The 22,611-nt window shown below is 46.6% G+C and overlaps 1 protein-coding gene across 1 annotated transcript in view; it reads left to right on the top strand.

The window, feature by feature from the left end:
- The first annotated feature begins 98 nt into the window (after window positions 1–98).
- Window positions 99–22,611, top strand: part of LOC124040235 (neurabin-2-like) — a 31,587-nt gene continuing 9,074 nt past the window's right edge. The window contains exons 1-2 of the mRNA XM_046357213.1: window positions 99–581; window positions 718–2,318. Coding sequence (XP_046213169.1) covers window positions 855–2,318 — 1,464 coding nt within the window. The 5' untranslated portion in view covers window positions 99–581; window positions 718–854. The remainder of the gene's footprint in view (window positions 582–717; window positions 2,319–22,611) is intronic.

The following is a 22,611-nucleotide window of genomic DNA, read 5'->3' as shown; positions in this document are numbered from 1 at the left end:
GTCTACTCTACGCCCTCACAAGAATGTAGGCTATCACCGACTCCTGCTAAAACATTGTATAACATATTCTCATCAAACGTGTAGGCTAGACAGGCACTAGTGAATGCAGGAAGCGACGATATGAAAAGGATACATCATCATTGGACACAATAATCTGATGCATGCTGGTTTTGATTTCGTCAGGGTCCTAAAGTGCCCAAAAAGTTCAGTGTAAAGAATTCTGTTTATTTGTCTCGTCTACTTGATATCATAATTGTGATTATATAGAACTCGTGTATGGAGTAGACCTTCACATATATTGATTACCGCTAGGCTAATATTCATGGACTAAAAACGTAGAGTGAACCCGACCGGTGCTATGACCCAGTTTCGTCCCATCCTCCGTAGCGGTCTGCTTTTACGCGAGCGAGGAGGACCCAGAAATCAGCAGTTCAGAAAATCAAGAGATCAAAATGATGATGCTGCTCTCGAAAAGGGATTAAACTGAATAAATCTGTCGTCAGTGGAAAATCCAGCGTTCATTGGGTTACTGTTCCAGTTTTCTGCAGTGATGTTTTTGTAACCAGGGCATTTTCTGTCAGGTTGGTGTTTTAATTACTAGCGAGTTTGACTAATGAATGCATCGTTTTTCACTTTCCTCCATTCCATAGGATTGGGATACTGGATGCACGCGGCCTAAAACAATAACCGTTGTTTTTTTATTCTCCTGCTATACAGTTCTAGTCGGCACGTAGGTTCACCGTCTCCCCAACAGAATTGACTGTTGGTGAGAACGGACCGATTTGTGCTGACAACCGAGGAAGAGAAAGGGAGAGATGCCGTTGCTGAGCAGCCGTTGTGAAGCTTGACTGATCATGATGAAGACCGATAGCTCATCTTCCAAGAGCACCGGCTCTGGTTCGACGCTGAGGAGCCCATCCCCGCACCGGAATGCATACGAGGCGGGGATACAGGCGCTGAAGCCTGTGAAGGACAATGCTGCAAATGGCGATTATATGCAGGAAGGCCCCCGCGGCCGCCGGAGCTACGGCTCCAACGTGCACCGTATCAAGAACATGTTTCAGCAGATGCAAGGCCCAGGGAGCACATCTCCCGGCAGGGAGGGGGAGGGAGGGGAGGACCTGGAGAAGACTACTGAGAGGGTGCGTCTCTCCCTCCCCAGAGCCGGTAGCCTGAATGAGAATGTGGACCACAGCGCCTTGCTGAAGCTGGGATCCACTGTCTCAGAGCGGGTTAACCGGTTCAACCCCAATGCCAAAGCAGAGAACGGGCAGGCTCCCCTAGCCTCATCACCCAGCTACTCCAAGCTGCAAGAGACACGGAAGATATTTGAACAACAGCAGGCGGCACAGCAGCTGGAGCGGGAGAAGCAGGCCGCTGCCACCAACCGGGTCCTGCTGAAGACCGAGCGGACCTCTGGCCTGGGCTTCCATGATGGCAGGCTGGACGTGGTGGCCCGGTTCAACGGCAGCACAGAATCCCTGGACAGCCTGGACACCACCGAGGCCGTGTCCCCCACTGTCTCCCAGCTCAGCGCTGTCTTTGAACGGGCCTCAGAGCTCCGCAACAACCTGCACCGCCTCTCCTCCACCCCTCCACTGCCCTCCCGGGGGGTCAGCACCAAGGTGGGGGTGCAGCTCAACTCCAAAATAATCTCCAAGAGGGCGAACCGTGCTTCTGCCCTCCCAACTGCCAGCCAGGAGGAGGAGGGTGGTGGGGGGCGCAGCCAGAGGGACATGGATGGGCCTCCCAGAAGCCTCAGGGCTGCCCCCTCATCCTCCTCCATCTCCGATGGCCTGAATGGAGGGCAGAATGGAGGCCACAGTGGCCCGACACTCCCCAAGCCCAAAGAGGGCCGGGATAAGACTGGAACCCAGGCCAAAGCTGAAGGCCAGTCTGAGGATCACTCTGGTGACCAGGAGCCCAGCAGCACCTTAGTGAAAGCTGACATCCACCACATCTCTCTGGAGAATGGGGAGAACAGTACAGAGAGCGAGGCCCAGGTGAGGGAGACCTCTCCCAAGGGCACTAGCAGTGAGAGAGGGAGGCAGGGTGGAGATGGAGTGATGGGCCAGGGGGGTACAGCGGAGGAGGGAGAAGAGAGAACTGTAAAGGATCAGTCAGGGGGAGAACAGGTAGATATCAGAACGTACAGCGCAGTCGGGGAGGACTCTGGAGGGAGCCAGCGGGATGAGGAAGAGGAGGATGAAGATGAGCCGTATGAGCCTGAGTCCAGCTGTCATGAGAAACCTGGTCTGCCTGAGGAGGAGGACCCTCCACCCAGCCGGAAGATCTGCTTCAGCACGGGGCCTATCAAGGTGAGCTCACACTCTAATAGAACATACATGGTCACGTACACACCATTGCACTGCATTCAATTATATTTAACACGTCACAGTCCTTTTGTAGTTGTGTTTGACTTGGTCACTACCACGGATTTCCTTCACGCCATACATTACTATACGCTTAGTCCCCCCCCTCCTTTCCTCCTCTCCCCCTTTCCCCCTCCCTCTGTGCCAGTAGCCTTGTTCCTAGCCAGTTGCCACTGCCTGCCTGCATTCCCACTGTGCAGCTGACATGGCCCTGAAAGAACCAGTCTGTCGATCCTTATCTGAAATGCAGCGGGAGCTAGCGGTAGCTCCCTCCCTCTCTCTCTCTGTAGCCCTCTCTCTCTCTCTCTCTCTCTGTAGCCCTCTCTCTCTCTCTCTCTCTCTCTGTAGCCCTCTCTCTCTCTCTCTCTCTCTCTCTCTCTCTCTCTCTCTCTCCTCTCTCTGTAGCCCTCTCTCTCTCTAGCCCTCTCTCTCTCTGTAGCCCTCTCTCTCTCTGTCTCTCTCTCTCTCTGTAGCCCTCTCTCTCTCTGTAGCCCTCTCTCTCTCTCTCTGTAGCCCTCTCTCTCTCTCTCTGTAGCCCTCTCTCTCTCTCTCTGTAGCCCTCTCTCTCTCTCTGTAGCTCTCTCTCTCTCTCTCTCTCTGTAGCCCTCTCTCTCTCTGTAGCCCTCTCTCTCTCTCTGTAGCTCTCTCTCTCTCTGTAGCCCTCTCTCTCTCTCTCTCTGTAGCCCTCTCTCTCTCTCTGTAGCCCTCTCTCTCTCTGTAGCCCTCTCTCTCTCTCTGTAGCCCTCTCTCTCTCTCTCTGTAGCCCTCTCTCTCTCTCTCTCTCTGTAGCCCTCTCTCTCTCTCTGTAGCTCTCTCTCTCTCTGTAGCCCTCTCTCTCTCTCTCTCTCTGTAGCCCTCTCTCTCTCTCTCTGTAGCCCTCTCTCTCTGTAGCCCTCTCTCTCTCTCTGTAGCCCTCTCTCTCTCTCTCTCTGTAGCCCTCTCTCTCTCTCTGTAGCCCTCTCTCTCTCTCTGTAGCCCTCTCTCTCTCTCTGTAGCCCTCTCTCTCTCTCTGTAGCCCTCTCTCCCTCTCTCTCTCTCTGTAGCCCTCTCTCTCTCTCTGTAGCCCTCTCTCTCTCTGTAGCTCTCTCTCTCTGTAGCCCTCTCTCTCTCTCTGTAGCCCTCTCTCTCCTCTCTCTCTGTAGCCCTCTCTCTCTCTCTCTCTCTCTCTCTCTGTAGCCCTCTCTCTCTCTCTCTGTAGCCCTCTCTCTCTCTGTAGCCCTCTCTCTCTCTGTAGCCCTCTCTCTCTCTGTAGCCCTCTCTCTCTCTCTCTGTAGCCCTCTCTCTCTCTCTCTCTGTAGCCCTCTCTCTCTCTCTCTCTCTGTAGCCCTCTCTCTCTCTCTCTCTCTCTGTAGCCCTCTCTCTCTCTCTCTCTCTGTAGCCCTCTCTCTCTCTCTCTGTAGCCCTCTCTCTCTCTATGTAGCTTTCTCTCTCTCTGTAGCTTTCTCTCTCTCTGTAGCTTTCTCTCTCTTTGTAGCTTTCTCTCTCTTTGTAGCTTTCTCTCTCTTTGTAGCTTTCTCTAGCTCTTTTGTAGCTTTCTCTCTAGCTCTCTTTGAAGCTTTCTTTCTCTAGCTCTCTTTGAAGCTTTCTTTCTCTAGCTCTCTTTGAAGCTTTCTTTCTCTAGCTCTCTCTCTGTAGCTCTCTCTCTGTAGCTCTCTCTAGCTCGCTCTCTGTAGCTTTCTTTCTCTAGCTCTTTCTCTCTGTAGCACTCCCTCTGTAGATCTCTGTAGCTCTCTCTCTCTGTAGCTCTCTCTCTCTGTAGCTCTCTCTCTCTGTAGCTCTCTCTCTCTCTGTAGCTCTCCCTCTGAAGATCTCTGTAGCTCTCTCTCTCTGTAGCTCTCTCTCTCTGTAGCTCTCCCTCTGAAGATCTCTGTAGCTCTCTCTCTCTGTAGCTCTCTCTCTCTGTAGCTCTCTCTCTCTGTAGCTCTCCCTCTCTGTAGCTCTCACTCTGTAGCACTCCCTCTGAAGATCTCTGTAGCTCTCTCTGTAGCTCTCTCTCTCTGTAGCTCTCTCTCTCTGTAGCTCTCTCTCTCTGTAGCTCTCCCTCTGTAGCTCTCTCTAGGTAGCTCTCTGTAGCTTGATCCCTCTCTCTCTCTCTCTCTCTCTCTCTCTCGCTCTCTCTCTCTGTAGCTCTCTCTCCAGCACCCTCCAAAATGCTCTGTCTCTCAGTAGGTCTCTCTCTCTCTGTGTCTGTAAATAATTGTTAGGGAGGAACAAAGAGGCAGAATAACTAGCGTAGCTGCTTTCTTATTGTGTGTTGGGATAATCATGACAGGCTTGACTTGTAAAAGGTCAACAGCAGTGGTTGGTTTTATATCGAAGGCGGTAATGCACCTAAACAGATAGATAGGTGTACACTGCCATTCAAATCCAAAGAAGAAGAATGGTTGAGTTAAATTGGCTGGTTGGTTCATTCCCATGTGCTTTACTAAGTTACACATGAGGAAGAAGTAATATTGATGATTTCTCTCAGCATGGTAAAGAAGTTATCCTGATATGGCTGTAGCCTCCTTTATCCAGACTTAGCATATTTAATTGCCTGCTTATGGGCCATATACTGGAGATGGCTTCCCATTTTATCCAAACTCGTTAGGTAGGTTTATGCTACCAGAATACCTATCCCAATGGGCAATAAACAACAGTTGTCTGGCTTTCACAGAGAAGTGAACATTCACACATTTGCAATGTGTTTTCTACAAACCGATATGATATTGATATTGAATAAAAAATGAAACTGGTATTGATTTTCTGTATCGTTGCCCATTACAAATGACTCTAGACATAGACGTATGTTATTGTAGACCCTGTAATAAGCTGGAGGCTACATCCATGTCAGGGCTAGGAGGGGAGAAGTTGATTCAGTGACTCTACTGACTGGGAAGTGTAATGATCCACGAAGCAGCGTACGATTCTCTGCTCCCCCAGCTCAGTCTCACTGCTCTGTCATGAGCTGTGTCCCAAATGGTAACCTATTCCCTATATAGCACACTACTTTTGACCGGGGCACACTGTAGGGAATGAGCTCTGGTCAAAAGTAGTGCCCCATGCAGTGCAGGAGTACTATTTGAGAAGGTCCGGTCAGTAAAATGTCCTAGGTGTTAAAAGTCCAGATGGATATTGTCATTTATCAGCATAGTAACAAACCTCGTCTTGCAACCCATGTGACACCAAACCGTTAACTCCTCTTGTTGGCGTAGAGAAAATTTTGCTTTTTTAAAAGCTGAGTGAGAAAAGCCCGACTGAGCCACAACCCCTCCCCAAATAATATAATTATTTTACTTCCATTTTGTAGTCGGGACCCGCGGTCCGTATTGACCCAGTTCTGGTTCCGGATCCGGACTGTGGTCCGCCGGTTGAGTATGGGAGATGTAGGGAATGGTCGTTGGTCAAAAGTAGTCCACTATGTATGCATCTTCCTCACTAGCTTTAAGCACCAGCTGTCAGAGCAGCTCACAGATTACTGCACCTGTACATAGCCCATCTATAATTTAGCCCAAACAACTATCTCATCCCCTACTGTATTTATTTAGTTATTTATTTTGCTCCTTTGTGCCCCATTATTTATACTTTGCACATTCTTCCACTGCAAATCAACCATTCCAGTGGTTTACTTGTAAATGAGAACTTGTTCTCAACTTGCCTACCTGGTTAAATAAAGGTTAAATAAAATTCTAATAAAAAAAAAAATGTAGACAATAGGGTGCTATTTGGTATGTAGACCTGTTCTCTGCTACCCCAGTTCAGTCTCCCTGCCCGGAGGCCTCCAGCATTAACATGGAGAGAATAGGGTGCTATTTGGTATGTAGACCTGTTCTCTGCTACCCCAGTTCAGTCTCCCTGCCCGGAGGCCTCCAGCATTAACATGGAGAGAATAGGGTGCTATTTGGTATGTAGACCTGTTCTCTGCTACCCCAGTTCAGTCTCCCTGCCCGGAGGTCTCCAGCATTAACATGGAGAGAATAGGGTGCTATTTGGTATGTAGACCTGTTCTCTGCTACCCCAGTTCAGTCTCCCTGCCCGGAGGCCTCCAGCATTAACATGGAGAGAATAGGGTGCTATTTGGTATGTAGACCTGTTCTCTGCTACCCCAGTTCAGTCTCCCTGCCCGGAGGTCTCCAGCATTAACACGGAGAGAATAGGGTGCTATTTGGTATGTAGACCTGTTCTCTGCTACCCCAGTTCAGTCTCCCTGCCCGGAGGTCTCCAGCATTAACACGGAGAGAATAGGGTGCTATTTGGTATGTAGACCTGTTCTCTGCTACCCCAGTTCAGTCTCCCTGCCCGGAGGTCTCCAGCATTAACATGGAGAGAGAGAAGCCCTAGCTCTGCCAAGTCAAGTGTGCGTTGATACTATTAAGTCCCACACTCACACATGCAGCGCCAGCTCAAAGCAGCTACTGAAACAGCTATCATGACCATCCAAGTTCTCTCTCTCTCGAACAGTCATGCATCGTCAAATAGTGTTTGACCAATGAAGCAATTGAATCAATGTTGTTTCCATGTTATTTCACTGAAATGACGTTGAACCAAAGTGGAATAGACGTTGAATTGATATCTATGCCCGGTGGGTAGGCTATTTCATAAGTTATGTTTCAACCAGTTATGATAACCCATAATTCCAGATCACTTCAGTAGAAGAAGTTGTGACCCTATGAGAGTATCAAAAAGAGAACTGTGACTTCCTGTAGGGTTTTACATTGGCTCGCCATCTGCGTGGTCTGACAAAGCAGCGACAGCTCATTAGAACTAACAGAGAGCAGAGTGGGTCGGTCTGTGCTGTGGTCTTGTACCCGACAGTAATAACAATAATCTATTGCATTTCTGTCGCGCTTTTTTTCTAACAGAAATAACACTCAAGGCGCTTTGTGGCTGACTGTCTCCCTGTTCAAGTAGAGCTCGGAAAGTACGCCGAAAATTATATACACCAATCAACTTATCGCAGGCATTTTGGTGATCTCGTTCCGTACAATATATTTCTGAAATGTGAAGTTTGAAACTAAATGTGTTTGCTAATGTGGGTGAGAGTTAATGGGATAATTGCTGGCTACGACCATCAAACTAGTGGTGGTAGTTTAAAGGATCATTGATAAAAATGCACATGAAGGGTAGAACTTGTCATTCTATTTATCGTCATCGCATCAATTCAAGCAATTTTATCTCAAAATGGATTTTTGTCCATATCGCCAAGCTCTATGTTCAAGAAATCTCAAAGCGATTTGTGGCCGACTGTCAGTCTTTTTGATATGTTCAGTCTAGTACCACTGTATCCAACAGTGTCTGTCCTCTGAAACCCTCCCGTCACACAGTCCTTCACTCTGTATCAGAGTCTCTTTTTGTTATTGAGATTGATATGGGTACAGTGGGAATGCATGGGAGTCAGAGGAAGGACAAATTGAAGGCCCTTTATTTGGTGGCTAAAATGTCATGGTTTAATGACTGCCAGGACATTGGTCACACAGTATTGTCACTAGCTTTTTTGTTGTGGCTGAATGTCTGTCTGTCTCTGTATTTTTCTTCTGTGTCTTTCTTTGGCTATTTCTATCTCACTGTCTCTCTATCTGTGTGTCTTTCTCTCCTTCGCTGGTACAGGAAGTGCTCTTGCTTAGCCATTATTTTGTGAATATTTCCCCCTCATCTATCTGCGCTCTCTCTCTCTCTCTCTCACCCAGACACCCACACATAGGAGTTGTTGTGGTGACAGCCACTGGGGTCTGTGTCAAATGTATTTCTTTTTTCTCTCTCTTCTCAAACTGGCACACACAGCATCGCTGGGGTAAAGTTCAGTTCACACTACTGGCTTTGTTCACTCTAACACCCTCCTCTCTCTCACTCCCTCTCTTTTTTTCTCTTTCTCCATCTGTCACCATTCTCCTCTTGTTTTATGATAAGTTGATAAAAATAGCAGCGTTGTAATTACCACAGACAGGCCTCTCCTTTGGGGGCTGTCTGCTTGTTTTAAACACAGGAACCTGCTCTCCGGTTCCTCGTTTCTTATTTGTTTTATTGTCCTTACTCTATATTTCCTGTTTTACATCACTGTATTTCATAACTGTTCTCTCCTATTCTCCTGGTACAAGATGCTTTCAATTATTGATCCTAATGTTGATTGGAGTGATTTTTGTGTGTATCATTTAAAAAAAATAATCTCCTTTTGAATTTGTACCATGTGTGTAGAAAAAAACTATCTGCAACGTACACTCTTTCAACCAGGGACAGAATTCCCCTTTGTCCCTCTTCAACTATCTTTCCACCTCTGTCCATTCTTCACCAAGAATCTGATGAATATTTACAGCCTACACAGTGGCATCCCATAATAGTTGGAGCTAGCTTCAGTCATGAATACACATTTGATTGTTTGTCTGCAATTCAAACAAATAAAGAATACAAAAATATTTTTTGATGTGATTATAGCCCAGGAGACTTTGTTGACTAGATATTGAAATGGGTTGAAAACTTATTTAGCAGGTATGTTTGCAAGCGTTAGTAAAATGGAGGGTTTTTACACATCGGGGGTTTTTACTTGGACCACAAGGGAAGCCAGAGAGATGTAATGCATCACAATGTGGCCAGGTATGATAAAACAGGTTCACTGGTAAGGGACAATTGGCCAGTCATCTCACACACTGTACTACCAAGTGAATCTATTGGCCAGTCACACATTGCCCATGAGAGGGGGATGGGGGACCAGACAGATTATCAGCAAGGTCATTCTGTCCCACTTTTTTTGGCTGGGCTGCACCATATTATGCAGTCTATGGGCTGCACCATATTATACAGTCTATGAGCTAGCCGTATTATACAGTCTATGGGCTGGACCGTATTATACAGTCTATGGGCTGGACCGTATTATACAGTCTATGGGCTGCACCGTATTATAGAGTCTATGGGCTGCACCGTATTATACAGTCTATGGGCTGGACCGTATTATACAGTCTATGGGCTGCACCGTATTATACAGTCTATGGGCTGCACCATATTATACAGTCTATGGGCTGCACCATATTATACAGTCTATGGGCTGCACCATATTATACAGTCTATGGGCTGCACCATATTATACAGTCTATGAGCTGGACCTGCACCGTATTATACAATCTATGGGCTGCACCGTATTATACAGTCTATGGGCTGGACTGTATTATACAGTCTATGGGCTGCACCGTATTATACAGTCTATGAGCTGGACCTGCACCGTATTATACAATCTATGGGCTGCACCGTATTATACAGTCTATGGGCTGGACCGTATTATACAGTCTATGGGCTGCACCGTATTATACAGTCTATGGGCTGGACCTGCACCGTATTATACAATCTATGGGCTGCACCGTATTATACAGTCTATGGGCTGGACCGTATTATACAGTCTATGGGCTGGACCGTATTATACAGTCTATGGGCTGCACCGTATTATACAGTCTATGAGCTGGACCGTATTATACAGTCTATGGGCTGCACCGTATTATACAGTCTATGGGCTGGACCGTATTATACAGTCTATGGGCTGGACCGTATTATACAATCTATGGGCTGCACCGTATTATACAGTCTATGGGCTGGACCGTATTATACAGTCTATGGGCTGCACCGTATTATACAGTCTATGGGCTGCACCGTATTATACAGTCTATGGGCTGCACCGTATTATACAGTCTATGGGCTGCACCGTATTATACAGTCTATGGGCTGCACCGTATTATACAGTCTATGGGCTGCACCGTATTATACAGTCTATGGGCTGGACCTGCACCGTATTATACAATCTATGGGCTGGACCGTATTATACAGTCTATGGGCTGCACTGTATTATACAGTCTATGGGCTGCACCGTATTATACAGTCTATGGGCTGCACCGTATTATACAGTCTATGGGCTGCACCGTATTATACAGTCTATGGGCTGGACCGTATTATACAGTCTATGGGCTGCACCGTATTATACAGTCTATGGGCTGGACCGTATTATACAGTCTATGGGCTGGACCGTATTATACAGTCTATGGGCTGCACCGTATTATACAGTCTATGAGCTGGACCTGCACCATATTATACAGTCTATGAGCTGGACCTGCACCGTATTATACAATCTATGGGCTGGACCGTATTATACAGTCTATGGGCTGGACCGTATTATACAGTCTATGGGCTGCACCGTATTATACAGTCTATGGGCTGCACCGTATTATACAGTCTATGGGCTGCACCGTATTATACAGTCTATGGGCTGCACCGTATTATACAGTCTATGGGCTGCACCGTATTATACAGTCTATGGGCTGCACCGTATTATACAGTCTATGGGCTGCACCGTATTATACAGTCTATGGGCTGCACCATATTATACAGTCTATGGGCTGCACCATATTATACAGTCTATGGGCTGCACCATATTATACAGTCTATGAGCTGGGGCTGCACCATATTATACAGTCTATGGGCTGGACCGTATTATACAGTCTATGGGCTGGACCGTATTATACAGTCTATGGGCTGCACCGTATTATACAGTCTATGGGCTGCACCGTATTATACAGTCTATGGGCTGCACCGTATTATACAGTCTATGGGCTGCACCGTATTATACAGTCTATGGGCTGCACCGTATTATACAGTCTATGGGCTGCACCATATTATACAGTCTATGGCCTGCACCATATTATACAGTCTATGAGCTGGACCTGCACCGTATTATACAGTCTATGGGCTGGACCGTATTATACAGTCTATGGGCTGGACCGTATTATACAGTCTATGGGCTGGACCGTATTATACAGTCTATGGGCTGCACCGTATTATACAGTCTATGGGCTGCACCGTATTATACAGTCTATGGGCTGCACCGTATTATACAGTCTATGGGCTGCACCGTATTATACAGTCTATGGGCTGCACCGTATTATACAGTCTATGGGCTGCACCGTATTATACAGTCTATGGGCTGCACCATATTATACAGTCTATGGGCTGCACCATATTATACAGTCTATGAGCTGGACCTGCACCGTATTATACAATCTATGGGCTGGACCGTATTATACAGTCTATGGGCTGGACCGTATTATACAGTCTATGGGCTGCACCATATTATACAGTCTATGGGCTGCACCATATTATACAGTCTATGGGCTGCACCGTATTATACAGTCTATGGGCTGGACCGTATTATACAGTCTATGGGCTGGACCGTATTATACAGTCTATGGGCTGCACCGTATTATACAGTCTATGGGCTGCACCGTATTATACAGTCTATGGGCTGGACCGTATTATACAGTCTATGGGCTGCACCGTATTATACAGTCTATGGGCTGGACCTGCACCATATTATACAGTCTATGAGCTGGACCTGCACCGTATTATACAATCTATGGGCTGGACCGTATTATACAGTCTATGGGCTGGACCGTATTATACAGTCTATGGGCTGGACCGTATTATACAGTCTATGGGCTGGACCGTATTATACAGTCTATGGGCTGCACCGTATTATACAGTCTATGGGCTGCACCGTATTATACAGTCTATGGGCTGCACCGTATTATACAGTCTATGGGCTGCACCGTATTATACAGTCTATGGGCTGGACCTGCACCGTATTATACAATCTATGGGCTGGACCGTATTATACAGTCTATGGGCTGCACCGTATTATACAGTCTATGGGCTGCACCGTATTATACAGTCTATGGGCTGGACCTGCACCGTATTATACAGTCTATGGGCTGCACTGTATTATACAGTCTATGGGCTGCACCGTATTATACAGTCTATGGGCTGGACCGTATTATACAGTCTATGGGCTGGACCGTATTATACAGTCTATGGGCTGCACCGTATTATACAGTCTATGGGCTGCACCGTATTATACAGTCTATGGGCTGGACCGTATTATACAGTCTATGGGCTGCACCGTATTATACAGTCTATGGGCTGGACCGTATTATACAGTCTATGGGCTGGACCGTATTATACAGTCTATGGGCTGGACCGTATTATACAGTCTATGGGCTGGACCGTATTATACAGTCTATGGGCTGCACCGTATTATACAGTCTATGGGCTGGACCGTATTATACAGTCTATGGGCTGCACCGTATTATACAGTCTATGGGCTGGACCTGCACCGTATTATACAGTCTATGGGCTGGACCGTATTATACAGTCTATGGGCTGGACCATATTATACAGTCTATGGGCTGCACCGTATTATACAGTCTATGGGCTGCACCGTATTATACAGTCTATGGGCTGCACCGTATTATACAGTCTATGGGCTGGACCGTATTATACAGTCTATGGGCTGGACCGTATTATACAGTCTATGGGCTGCACCGTATTATACAGTCTATGAGCTGGACCTGCACCATATTATACAGTCTATGAGCTGGACCTGCACCGTATTATACAATCTATGGGCTGGACCGTATTATACAGTCTATGGGCTGGACCGTATTATACAGTCTATGGGCTGCACCGTATTATACAGTCTATGGGCTGCACCGTATTATACAGTCTATGGGCTGCACCGTATTATACAGTCTATGGGCTGCACCGTATTATACAGTCTATGGGCTGCACCGTATTATACAGTCTATGGGCTGCACCGTATTATACAGTCTATGGGCTGCACCGTATTATACAGTCTATGGGCTGCACCATATTATACAGTCTATGGGCTGCACCATATTATACAGTCTATGGGCTGCACCATATTATACAGTCTATGAGCTGGGGCTGCACCATATTATACAGTCTATGGGCTGGGGCTGCACCGTATTATACAGTCTATGGGCTGGACCGTATTATACAGTCTATGGGCTGCACCGTATTATACAGTCTATGGGCTGCACCGTATTATACAGTCTATGGGCTGCACCGTATTATACAGTCTATGGGCTGCACCGTATTATACAGTCTATGGGCTGCACCGTATTATACAGTCTATGGGCTGCACCGTATTATACAGTCTATGGGCTGGACCGTATTATACAGTCTATGGGCTGGACCGTATTATACAGTCTATGGGCTGGACCGTATTATACAGTCTATGGGCTGGACCGTATTATACAGTCTATGGGCTGGACCGTATTATACAGTCTATGGGCTGCACCGTATTATACAGTCTATGGGCTGGACCGTATTATACAGTCTATGGGCTGCACCGTATTATACAGTCTATGGGCTGGACCTGCACCGTATTATACAATCTATGGGCTGGACCGTATTATACAGTCTATGGGCTGGACCGTATTATACAGTCTATGGGCTGCACCGTATTATACAGTCTATGGGCTGCACCGTATTATACAGTCTATGGGCTGCACCGTATTATACAGTCTATGGGCTGCACCGTATTATACAGTCTATGGGCTGCACCGTATTATACAGTCTATGGGCTGCACCATATTATACAGTCTATGGCCTGCACCATATTATACAGTCTATGAGCTGGACCTGCACCGTATTATACAGTCTATGGGCTGGACCGTATTATACAGTCTATGGGCTGGACCGTATTATACAGTCTATGGGCTGCACCGTATTATACAGTCTATGGGCTGCACCGTATTATACAGTCTATGGGCTGCACCGTATTATACAGTCTATGGGCTGCACCGTATTATACAGTCTATGGGCTGCACCGTATTATACAGTCTATGGGCTGCACCGTATTATACAGTCTATGGGCTGCACCGTATTATACAGTCTATGGGCTGCACCGTATTATACAGTCTATGGGCTGCACCGTATTATACAGTCTATGGGCTGGACCGTATTATACAGTCTATGGGCTGCACCGTATTATACAGTCTATGGGCTGGACCGTATTATACAGTCTATGGGCTGGACCGTATTATACAGTCTATGGGCTGCACCGTATTATACAGTCTATGAGCTGGACCTGCACCATATTATACAGTCTATGAGCTGGACCTGCACCGTATTATACAATCTATGGGCTGGACCGTATTATACAGTCTATGGGCTGGACCGTATTATACAGTCTATGGGCTGCACCATATTATACAGTCTATGGGCTGCACCATATTATACAGTCTATGGGCTGCACCGTATTATACAGTCTATGGGCTGGACCGTATTATACAGTCTATGGGCTGGACCGTATTATACAGTCTATGGGCTGGACCGTATTATACAGTCTATGGGCTGCACCGTATTATACAGTCTATGGGCTGGACCGTATTATACAGTCTATGGGCTGCACCGTATTATACAGTCTATGGGCTGGACCTGCACCGTATTATACAATCTATGGGCTGGACCGTATTATACAGTCTATGGGCTGGACCATATTATACAGTCTATGGGCTGCACCGTATTATACAGTCTATGGGCTGCACCGTATTATACAGTCTATGGGCTGGACCGTATTATACAGTCTATGGGCTGCACCGTATTATACAGTCTATGGGCTGCACCATATTATACAGTCTATGAGCTGGACCTGCACCATATTATACAGTCTATGAGCTGGACCTGCACCGTATTATACAATCTATGGGCTGTACCGTATTATACAGTCTATGGGCTGCACCGTATTATACAGTCTATGGGCTGCACCGTATTATACAGTCTATGGGCTGGACCGTATTATACAGTCTATGGGCTGGACCGTATTATACAGTCTATGGGCTGCACCGTATTATACAGTCTATGGGCTGCACCGTATTATACAGTCTATGGGCTGCACCTTATTATACAGTCTATGGGCTGCACCGTATTATACAGTCTATGGGCTGCACCGTATTATACAGTCTATGGGCTGCAGTATGCAGCCTCTGTGTGTCGTTTCTGTATGTGAAGCCAGGGCTGTGGAGGTCATGCCATTTTGTCAGCAGGTGATTGTCAAGCAAATAACTGCCGGTCTCAAGGAAATTGACCGTTAACATTTAGCAGCTCCTGGCTTCCACTGATGCAGACTTTTGAAACATCCTACATCTTGAAAAAGTATAAGAAATCAATTTTAATATAGCCTACACCATCACAATAAATCGCTGTATTTATTTTAGACAAGTCTAAAGAAACATGATATAAAGAAAATGTAATATTTCAGAAGAACAGAATAGTTGTCCTTATGTTAGGTCCTCATCTGGCTATGCCATATGACTGTGGGCTACACTAGTTCATTGAGCAGACTAGATTTGCTTAGAATTCCGTGGCATTATTTATATTATGAAGAATACAATTGAACATAAAATAGGAAGGATGTTTTCTCCAAAATGAAATCTGAGGGAGTGCGCACATGCAGCTCTTCTGTGTTGAGCGGTTAACTAGGGTACATGGGACGGTAGCGTCCCACCTGACCAACATCCAACGTCCTTCTTATCGAATTCCGAGGTCCATATTGAAAATGTTAGGACTGTCAGCCAACAAGATGAGTAGGCCCAATGAACAGCAAAAGCACTAGCCTATGAGAAATAAATATTCCAAACATAGTCTGGGACAGTTGTGGGATGCGATAGATCCCAAATTAATTCAACTACTCTCGTCAAAAAAAACTTTCAAAAGCAATGATGCTCATGCAACCGATCGAAATGTTTAGGTTGAAATGTTGATAAACTATTAGGCTATTTCTGCACACTATAAGCTCAGTAATCCACACACGGCATAAGGCTAGTAGTGCGAACGTTCCAAAATGCAATCAATTAGCGATCAATTAGCGGGAAAACACCATCTTCCCCAAACTGTATGCCAGTTCAGGCTCAACACCATCTTCCCCAAACTGTATGCCAGTTCAGGCTCAACACCATCTTCCCCAAACTGTATGCCAGTTCAGGCTCAACACCATCTTCCCCAAACTGTAGGCCAGTTCAGGCTCAACACCATCTTCCCCAAACTGTATGCCAGTTCAGGCTCAACACCATCTTCCCCAAACTGTATGCCAGTTCAGGCTCAACACCATCTTCCCCAAACTGTATGCCAGTTCAGGCTCAACACCATCTTCCCCAAACTGTATGCCAGTTCAGGCTCAACACCATCTTCCCCAAACTGTATGCCAGTTCAGGCTCAACACCATCTTCCCCAAACTGTATGCCAGTTCAGGCTCAACACCATCTTCCCCAAACTGTATGCCAGTTCAGGCTCAACACCATCTGCAAAGCAGATTAATGTGCTTAATTAAGAAGTTATTTGGCCATTTCAGTTGCGATTCAAACCACATCAGTAGGTGTGTCTAAGCTTTTCACTGGTACTGTATATGCAGAAGCTTATACCTTTCCAGACCATTCAGATCTGCAAACATTGACGAATTAGGGGGAACGGGTGGCGAGCGCATTGGAACTGACTGATTCTTTGTTGGAGCTATCCCTTTTATATTTAGCTTGTTTATGCTGTTTAATTCACGTTCAATTGTCATCAGGAGATTTAGTGGGATTAGGTGTTTGTTAATTCTCTGAGAGACTTTAAGTGGTTTATACGTGCTAAGATTGTTTCCACAGTTTGATTAAGGTTTGATTGTCTTCAGGACAGTTAGTGGGAGATTGAGTGTTTGTTCGAGGTAGGCCCACCTGAGTGGTTCTCGGAGGGACGTTAAGTCTTTACTGAGCTTGTTGCTGCTGCGGTGTGATTAAGCCACAAGCCAGCTCTCAGAAACCAATTTATAACACATCTAGTGGGTTAATTGCAACAGATATCCGGTACATTGAAATTAAATGCTCTGAGACTGCAAGTAGCAGATAGACTGCCTGTTCTGAACTATGAATGAAGATGTTAATAGGACACATAAGACAACCAATCTCATCACTTTCCATCCCATAATTCTACTTTGGTAGTTGAAGAAAGCTCTGACTAAAGTGCCATTTCAATGGGACATGGGGAGAATCTCAATTGCGTTGCCTTGATTCCTTATGTCCACTCTCCTCGTCTCCTTCTCAAAACCCATTGGGTGAGATTGTCAGAGGGGAGGGATCTCTGACCTTTGCATCCAATGGGTTTTGAGGAGGCCAGGACAGAGGATGCAAAGGAATCAAGAAAATGCCATTGAGATTCTACCATGCATGGAGAGCAAATAGTATACAGTGAAAACTAACATCTTGTAAAAAAGAAAATGTAATCGGAAGAGCGACTAAGAGTGTTATAAAAAAAAAGTGTGAAACTCCCCAGTGTTAATGTTAATAGGTTAGCAGCTGAACTTGTGGAGAGGAACATGCTATTTCTGTTGTGAGAAACCAGCTAAACTCACCCGTCAACACCACATCCACACAGCCTATCGGGTTTAAGCCAGATTTGTTTTTGGGGAAAGCAACAAGAGGAGGAACAGGGTAAACTGCTTTCTACTAGGACCGTGTTTCCCAAAAAAGGAAAACGTACACCCTTTAGGGGTCCTGGGGACAGAGTTTGGGAAACCCGGTACCAGGAGGCTGTAACCACTTGACCACAATGTTATCCAACCACATCCCTCCCAGCCAAGGGCTGTGTACCAAGTGGCATCTTATTCTCTAGTTCAGGGGTAGGCAACCCTGGGCCTGGAGTGCCGCAGGCACTTCGTGTTTTGGATTTAACTGACCAGGTATGTTGAATTTAGGCAATGTACACTGTGTTGATCAAATCCTCAAGTTATTAACCTAGTTTCGACACAATTGGCAGGAAATGCTCAATGCTTCAGGAAGCTTTGTTTCCCCTTCACTACATTTGACCAGGGCCATAGGGACTAGGGTGCCATTTAGGGTGCAGCCAAGGAGCCATTGTGGTAATTGTTGAAAAAATATATAACAGCATGAGGGCATACCTCTATATACCTCCCATAGTACCAACCTAGTCATTTGTGTGTTGCTGGGGCTTTTTAATATGTGATACATTCCAAGCGGTTTCCCTGTTTGGATTCCCTGTTCTGACACAAACAGAAGGCATTAGCTTAGTTTAGCTACTGGCTGCACACAGCTTTTGTAGGGCGATTGGTGGCAGAGAGGGTTGGAGGGAGGGGTGTTCCTGACCATCTGTTATCCACTGTGACCTATTATCTGTCACAACTGGAGCAGCAGCAGCATGTATCCTGCCCCAGCCTCCCCCTGCCCTGCCCCCCACCTTAATCCTAATGTTTGTCTCCTGAAAGGGGGAAAGGCAGGCTCATGTCGCTCATTGACTGCCACCTTATCTACCCCGCCCAGCTCAGCCAGTGTTCAGCGACTGTGTGTGTGCGTGCATACAGTACAGAAGGGAGGGAGGGAGGATATGAGAGCATCATGTAAGATGATCAGTGTCTGTCTGGGATACTGCCATATAAGGAAGAAGTAAATCTCTTGACTTTGGAAGGAGAAAGTGTTAGCTTTCTGCATGTGTGTGCGCCATGTCAGTGTGTGTGTGTGTGTGTGTGTGTGTGTGTGTGTGTGTGTGTGTGTGTGTGTGTGTGTGTGTGTGTGTGTGTGTGTGTGTGTGTGTGTGTGTGCGCGTCATGTCAGTGTGTGTGTGCGCGTCATGTCAGTGTGTGTGTGCGCGTCATGTCAGTGTGTGTGTGTGCGTCATGTCAGTGGGTGTGTGTGCGACATGTCAGTGTGTGTGTGTGTGTGTGTGTGTGTGTGCGACATGTCAGTGTGTGTGTGCGACATGTCAGTGTGTGTGTGCGACATGTCAGTGTGTGTGTGTGCGACATGTCAGTGTGTGTGTGTGCGACATGTCAGTGTGTGTGTGTGTGCGACATGTCAGTGTGTGTGTGTGTGCGACATGTCAGTGTGTGTGTGTGTGCGACATGTCAGTGTGTGTGTGTGTGCGACATGTCAGTGTGTGTGTGTGTGCGACATGTCAGTGTGTGTGTGTGTGCGACATGTCAGTGTGTGTGTGTGCGCGACATGTCAGTGTGTGTGTGTGTGTGTGCGCGACATGTCAGTGTGTGTGTGTGTGCGCGCGACATGTCAGTGTGTGTGTGTGTGTGCGCGCGACATGTCAGTGTGTGTGTGCGCGCGACATGTCAGTGTGTGTGTGCGCGCGACATGTCAGTGTGTGTGTGTGTGTGCGCGACATGTCAGTGTGTGTGCGCGACATGTCTGTGTGTGTGTGTGCGCGACATGTCTGTGTGTGTGCGCGACATGTCTGTGTGTGTGTGTGTGTGCGCGACATGTCTGTGTGTGTGTGTGTGTGCGCCATGTCAGTGTGTGTGTGTGTGCGCCATGTCAGTGTGTGTGTGCGCCATGTCAGTGTGTGTGTGTGTGTGTGTGTGTGCCATGTCAGTGTGTGTGTGCCATGTCAGTGTGTGTGTGCCATGTCAGTGTGTGTGTGCCATGTCAGTGTGTGTGCGCCATGTCAGTGTGTGTGTGTGTGTGTGCCATGTCAGTGTGTGTCAGTGTGTGTGTGCGCCATGTCAGTGTGTGTGTGCGCCATGTCAGTGTGTGTGTGCGCCATGTCAGTGTGTGTGTGCGCCATGTCAGTGTGTGTGTGCGCCATGTCAGTGTGTGTGTGTGTGTGTGTGTGTGCGCCATGTCAGTGTGTGTGTGTGTGTGCCATGTCTGTGTGTGTGTGCCATGTCAGTGTGTGTGTGCGCCATGTCAGTGTGTATGTGCGCCATGTCAGTGTGTATGTGAGCCATGTCAGTGTGTGTGTGTGAGCCATGTCAGTGTGTGTCAGTGTGTGTGTGAGCCATGTCAGTGTGTGTCAGTGTGTATGTGAGCCATGTCAGTGTGTGTGTGTGCGCCATGTCAGTGTGTGTCAGTGTGTATGTGAGCCATGTCAGTGTGTGTGTGTGCGCCATGTCAGTGTGTGTCAGTGTGTATGTGAGCCATGTCAGTGTGTCTTTGCCTTGTCAGTCAGTGTGCAGAGCTGAATCTGCAGGCAGATGGTGCAGCCCAACACAGGCAGGTGGTACAGAGTACAGACACATCTGGATGTAGGAGACTTGTTTCCTTTGACACATGTTAATACTCTATACTGTCTGAACTGTAGTTGGTCTCTGGTCACCAGGCCTTGGGGTCAGGAAGGGCCACCAGCTGTGGCCATTAAACTCGAGGAGCGTACTGCCATTTGAGACTGTGGCTAAATCCCAAATTACACTCTACTCCCTATGTAGTGAACTACTTTTCAATTAAATTCAGAAAAGTGGACAAATCAAGTTAAGTGCAATTCTATTAGCACTATGGTGGTGCTGCAGACACAGAACAAACAGGCACAGATACAATAAATAGACCAGAATAGGGCTTTGGTCAAACGTTGTGCCCCATATAGGGAATAGGGTGTTATTTCGGATGCACACAGTTAGAGAGCTTTGGGGGACCACTTTCAGTTGTTTTAACTGTTGATGTACTAATGCCCTCAAACTCAAATCTGGACCTCCATGCCAGTTCCACTGCTTCCTGTCATTCTTCCCCTCTAATCAGGGACCTGGGACACCAGGTGGGGTGTTCTTAATTACCAGGTAGAACAGAATACCAGCAGTAGTCCAGACCTCGTAGGGTAAGATTTGAATACTCCTGTGCTAGTGCCAGGCTACATCCATTCACACGAAGGCTAAACATATTTTCTGTCTGCTTCTAATCCAAATGATCCTAATCCGCCGAGATACAATAGGTAACCTAAATCACACAACTTATTTAGACCATATGCCAAACCCACGCCATTGGTCTACAGCAGTCAAAGGTTTACTGGTTTAGGTAGCCATTAACGTGTGTGTGTGTGTGTGTGTGTGTCCTAAATGTATAGCTCTGAGCTGGCATTTACGTGGTCATAGGCTGCGTCGTCAACAGTATATGTACGGTACAACGGCCTCTTCCGGGTGTTCTATTTGAAAACCTTTGATCCAACTGCACAGACCTAGATACAGTTTAGCCCAGCCAAAGAAATGTGCCTCACCTCAACCTTCCTACTATTCAATGATGTATGAAAACAGATAATAGTCCATTTAGTTCTCTCAGGGGGAGGTTGGTTGAATCATAAGAGCAATGTCAAATCTGACAAGCACTTCACTGTGGTTGCTACGGAGACAGAGACCATGTGATTTAGATGACACTGTACAAGCAAAGAGGTGTGTGTGTGTGTGTGTGTGTGTGTGTGTGTGTGTGTGTACTGACTACTGTGAGACGGGCACAAACAGATGAGGAAAGGTAGCAAACATGAAGACCGTTGTAACAGAGAGGAGGAGGGTTATTCATTGGAGGGAAACGATTAAAAGATGAGAGGTTATATTGGGGAGTTTGGAGAAGAAGCAAAAGAGGGAGATATAAAAAAAATAAAAGCCAGAGAAAAAGAGGAGAGGAGAGAAGAGAAGAGAATAGATTATTGGGGATGGAGAGAAAAAGAGGAGAGGAATGAGGAGAGAAGAGAATAGGTTATTGGGGATGGAGAGAAAAAGAGGAGATGAATGAGGAGAGGAATGAGGAGAGAAGAGAATAGGTTATTGGGGATGGAGACAAAAATAGGAGAGGAATGAGGAGAGAAGAGAATAGGTTATTGGGGATGGAGAGAAAAAGAGGAGAGGAATGAGGAGAGGAATGAGGAGAGAAGAGAATAGGTTATTGGGGATGGAGAGAAAAAGAGGAGAGGAATGAGGAGAGAAGAGAATAGGTTATTGGGGATGGAGAGAAGAGAATAGGTTATTGGGGATGGAGAGGAATGAATGAGGAGAGGAATGAGGAGAGGAATGAGGAGAGAAGAGAATAGGTTATTGGGGATGGAGAGAAAAAGAGGAGAGGAATGAGGAGAGAAGAGAATAGGTTATTGGGGATGGAGAGAAAAAGAGGAGAGGAATGAGGAGAGAAGAGAATAGGTTATTGGGGATGGAGAGAAAAAGAGGAGAGGAATGAGGAGAGAAGAGAATAGGTTATTGGGGATGGAGAGAAAAAGAGGAGAGGAATGAGGAGAGAAGAGAATAGGTTATTGGGGATGGAGAGAAAAGAGAGGAATGAGGAATGAGGAGAGAAAAAAGAGAATGAGGTTTATTGGGGATGGAGAGAAAAAGAGGAGAGGAATGAGGAGAGAAGAGAATAGGTTATTGGGGATGGAGAGAAAAAGAGGAGAGGAATGAGGAGAGAAGAGAATAGGTTATTGGGGATGGAGAGAAAAAGAGAGGAATGAGGAATGAGAGAGAGGTTATTGGGGCTGGAGAGAATAGGTTATTGGGGATGGAGAGAAAAAGAGGAGAGGAATGAGAAGAGAAGAGAATAGGTTATTGGGGATGGAGAGAAAAAGAGGAGAGGAATGAGGAGAGTGAGAATAGGTTATTGGGGATGGAGAGAAAAAGAGGAGAGGAATGAGGAGTGAGAATAGGTTATTGGGGATGGAGAGAAAAAGAGGAGAGGAA

Source organism: Oncorhynchus gorbuscha, linkage group LG07 (assembly GCF_021184085.1).
Source record: "Oncorhynchus gorbuscha isolate QuinsamMale2020 ecotype Even-year linkage group LG07, OgorEven_v1.0, whole genome shotgun sequence".
Lineage (NCBI taxonomy): Eukaryota > Metazoa > Chordata > Actinopteri > Salmoniformes > Salmonidae > Oncorhynchus > Oncorhynchus gorbuscha.
Note: the sequence above shows the minus strand (reverse complement) of the source record. Positions and strands in the feature narration are given on the sequence as shown.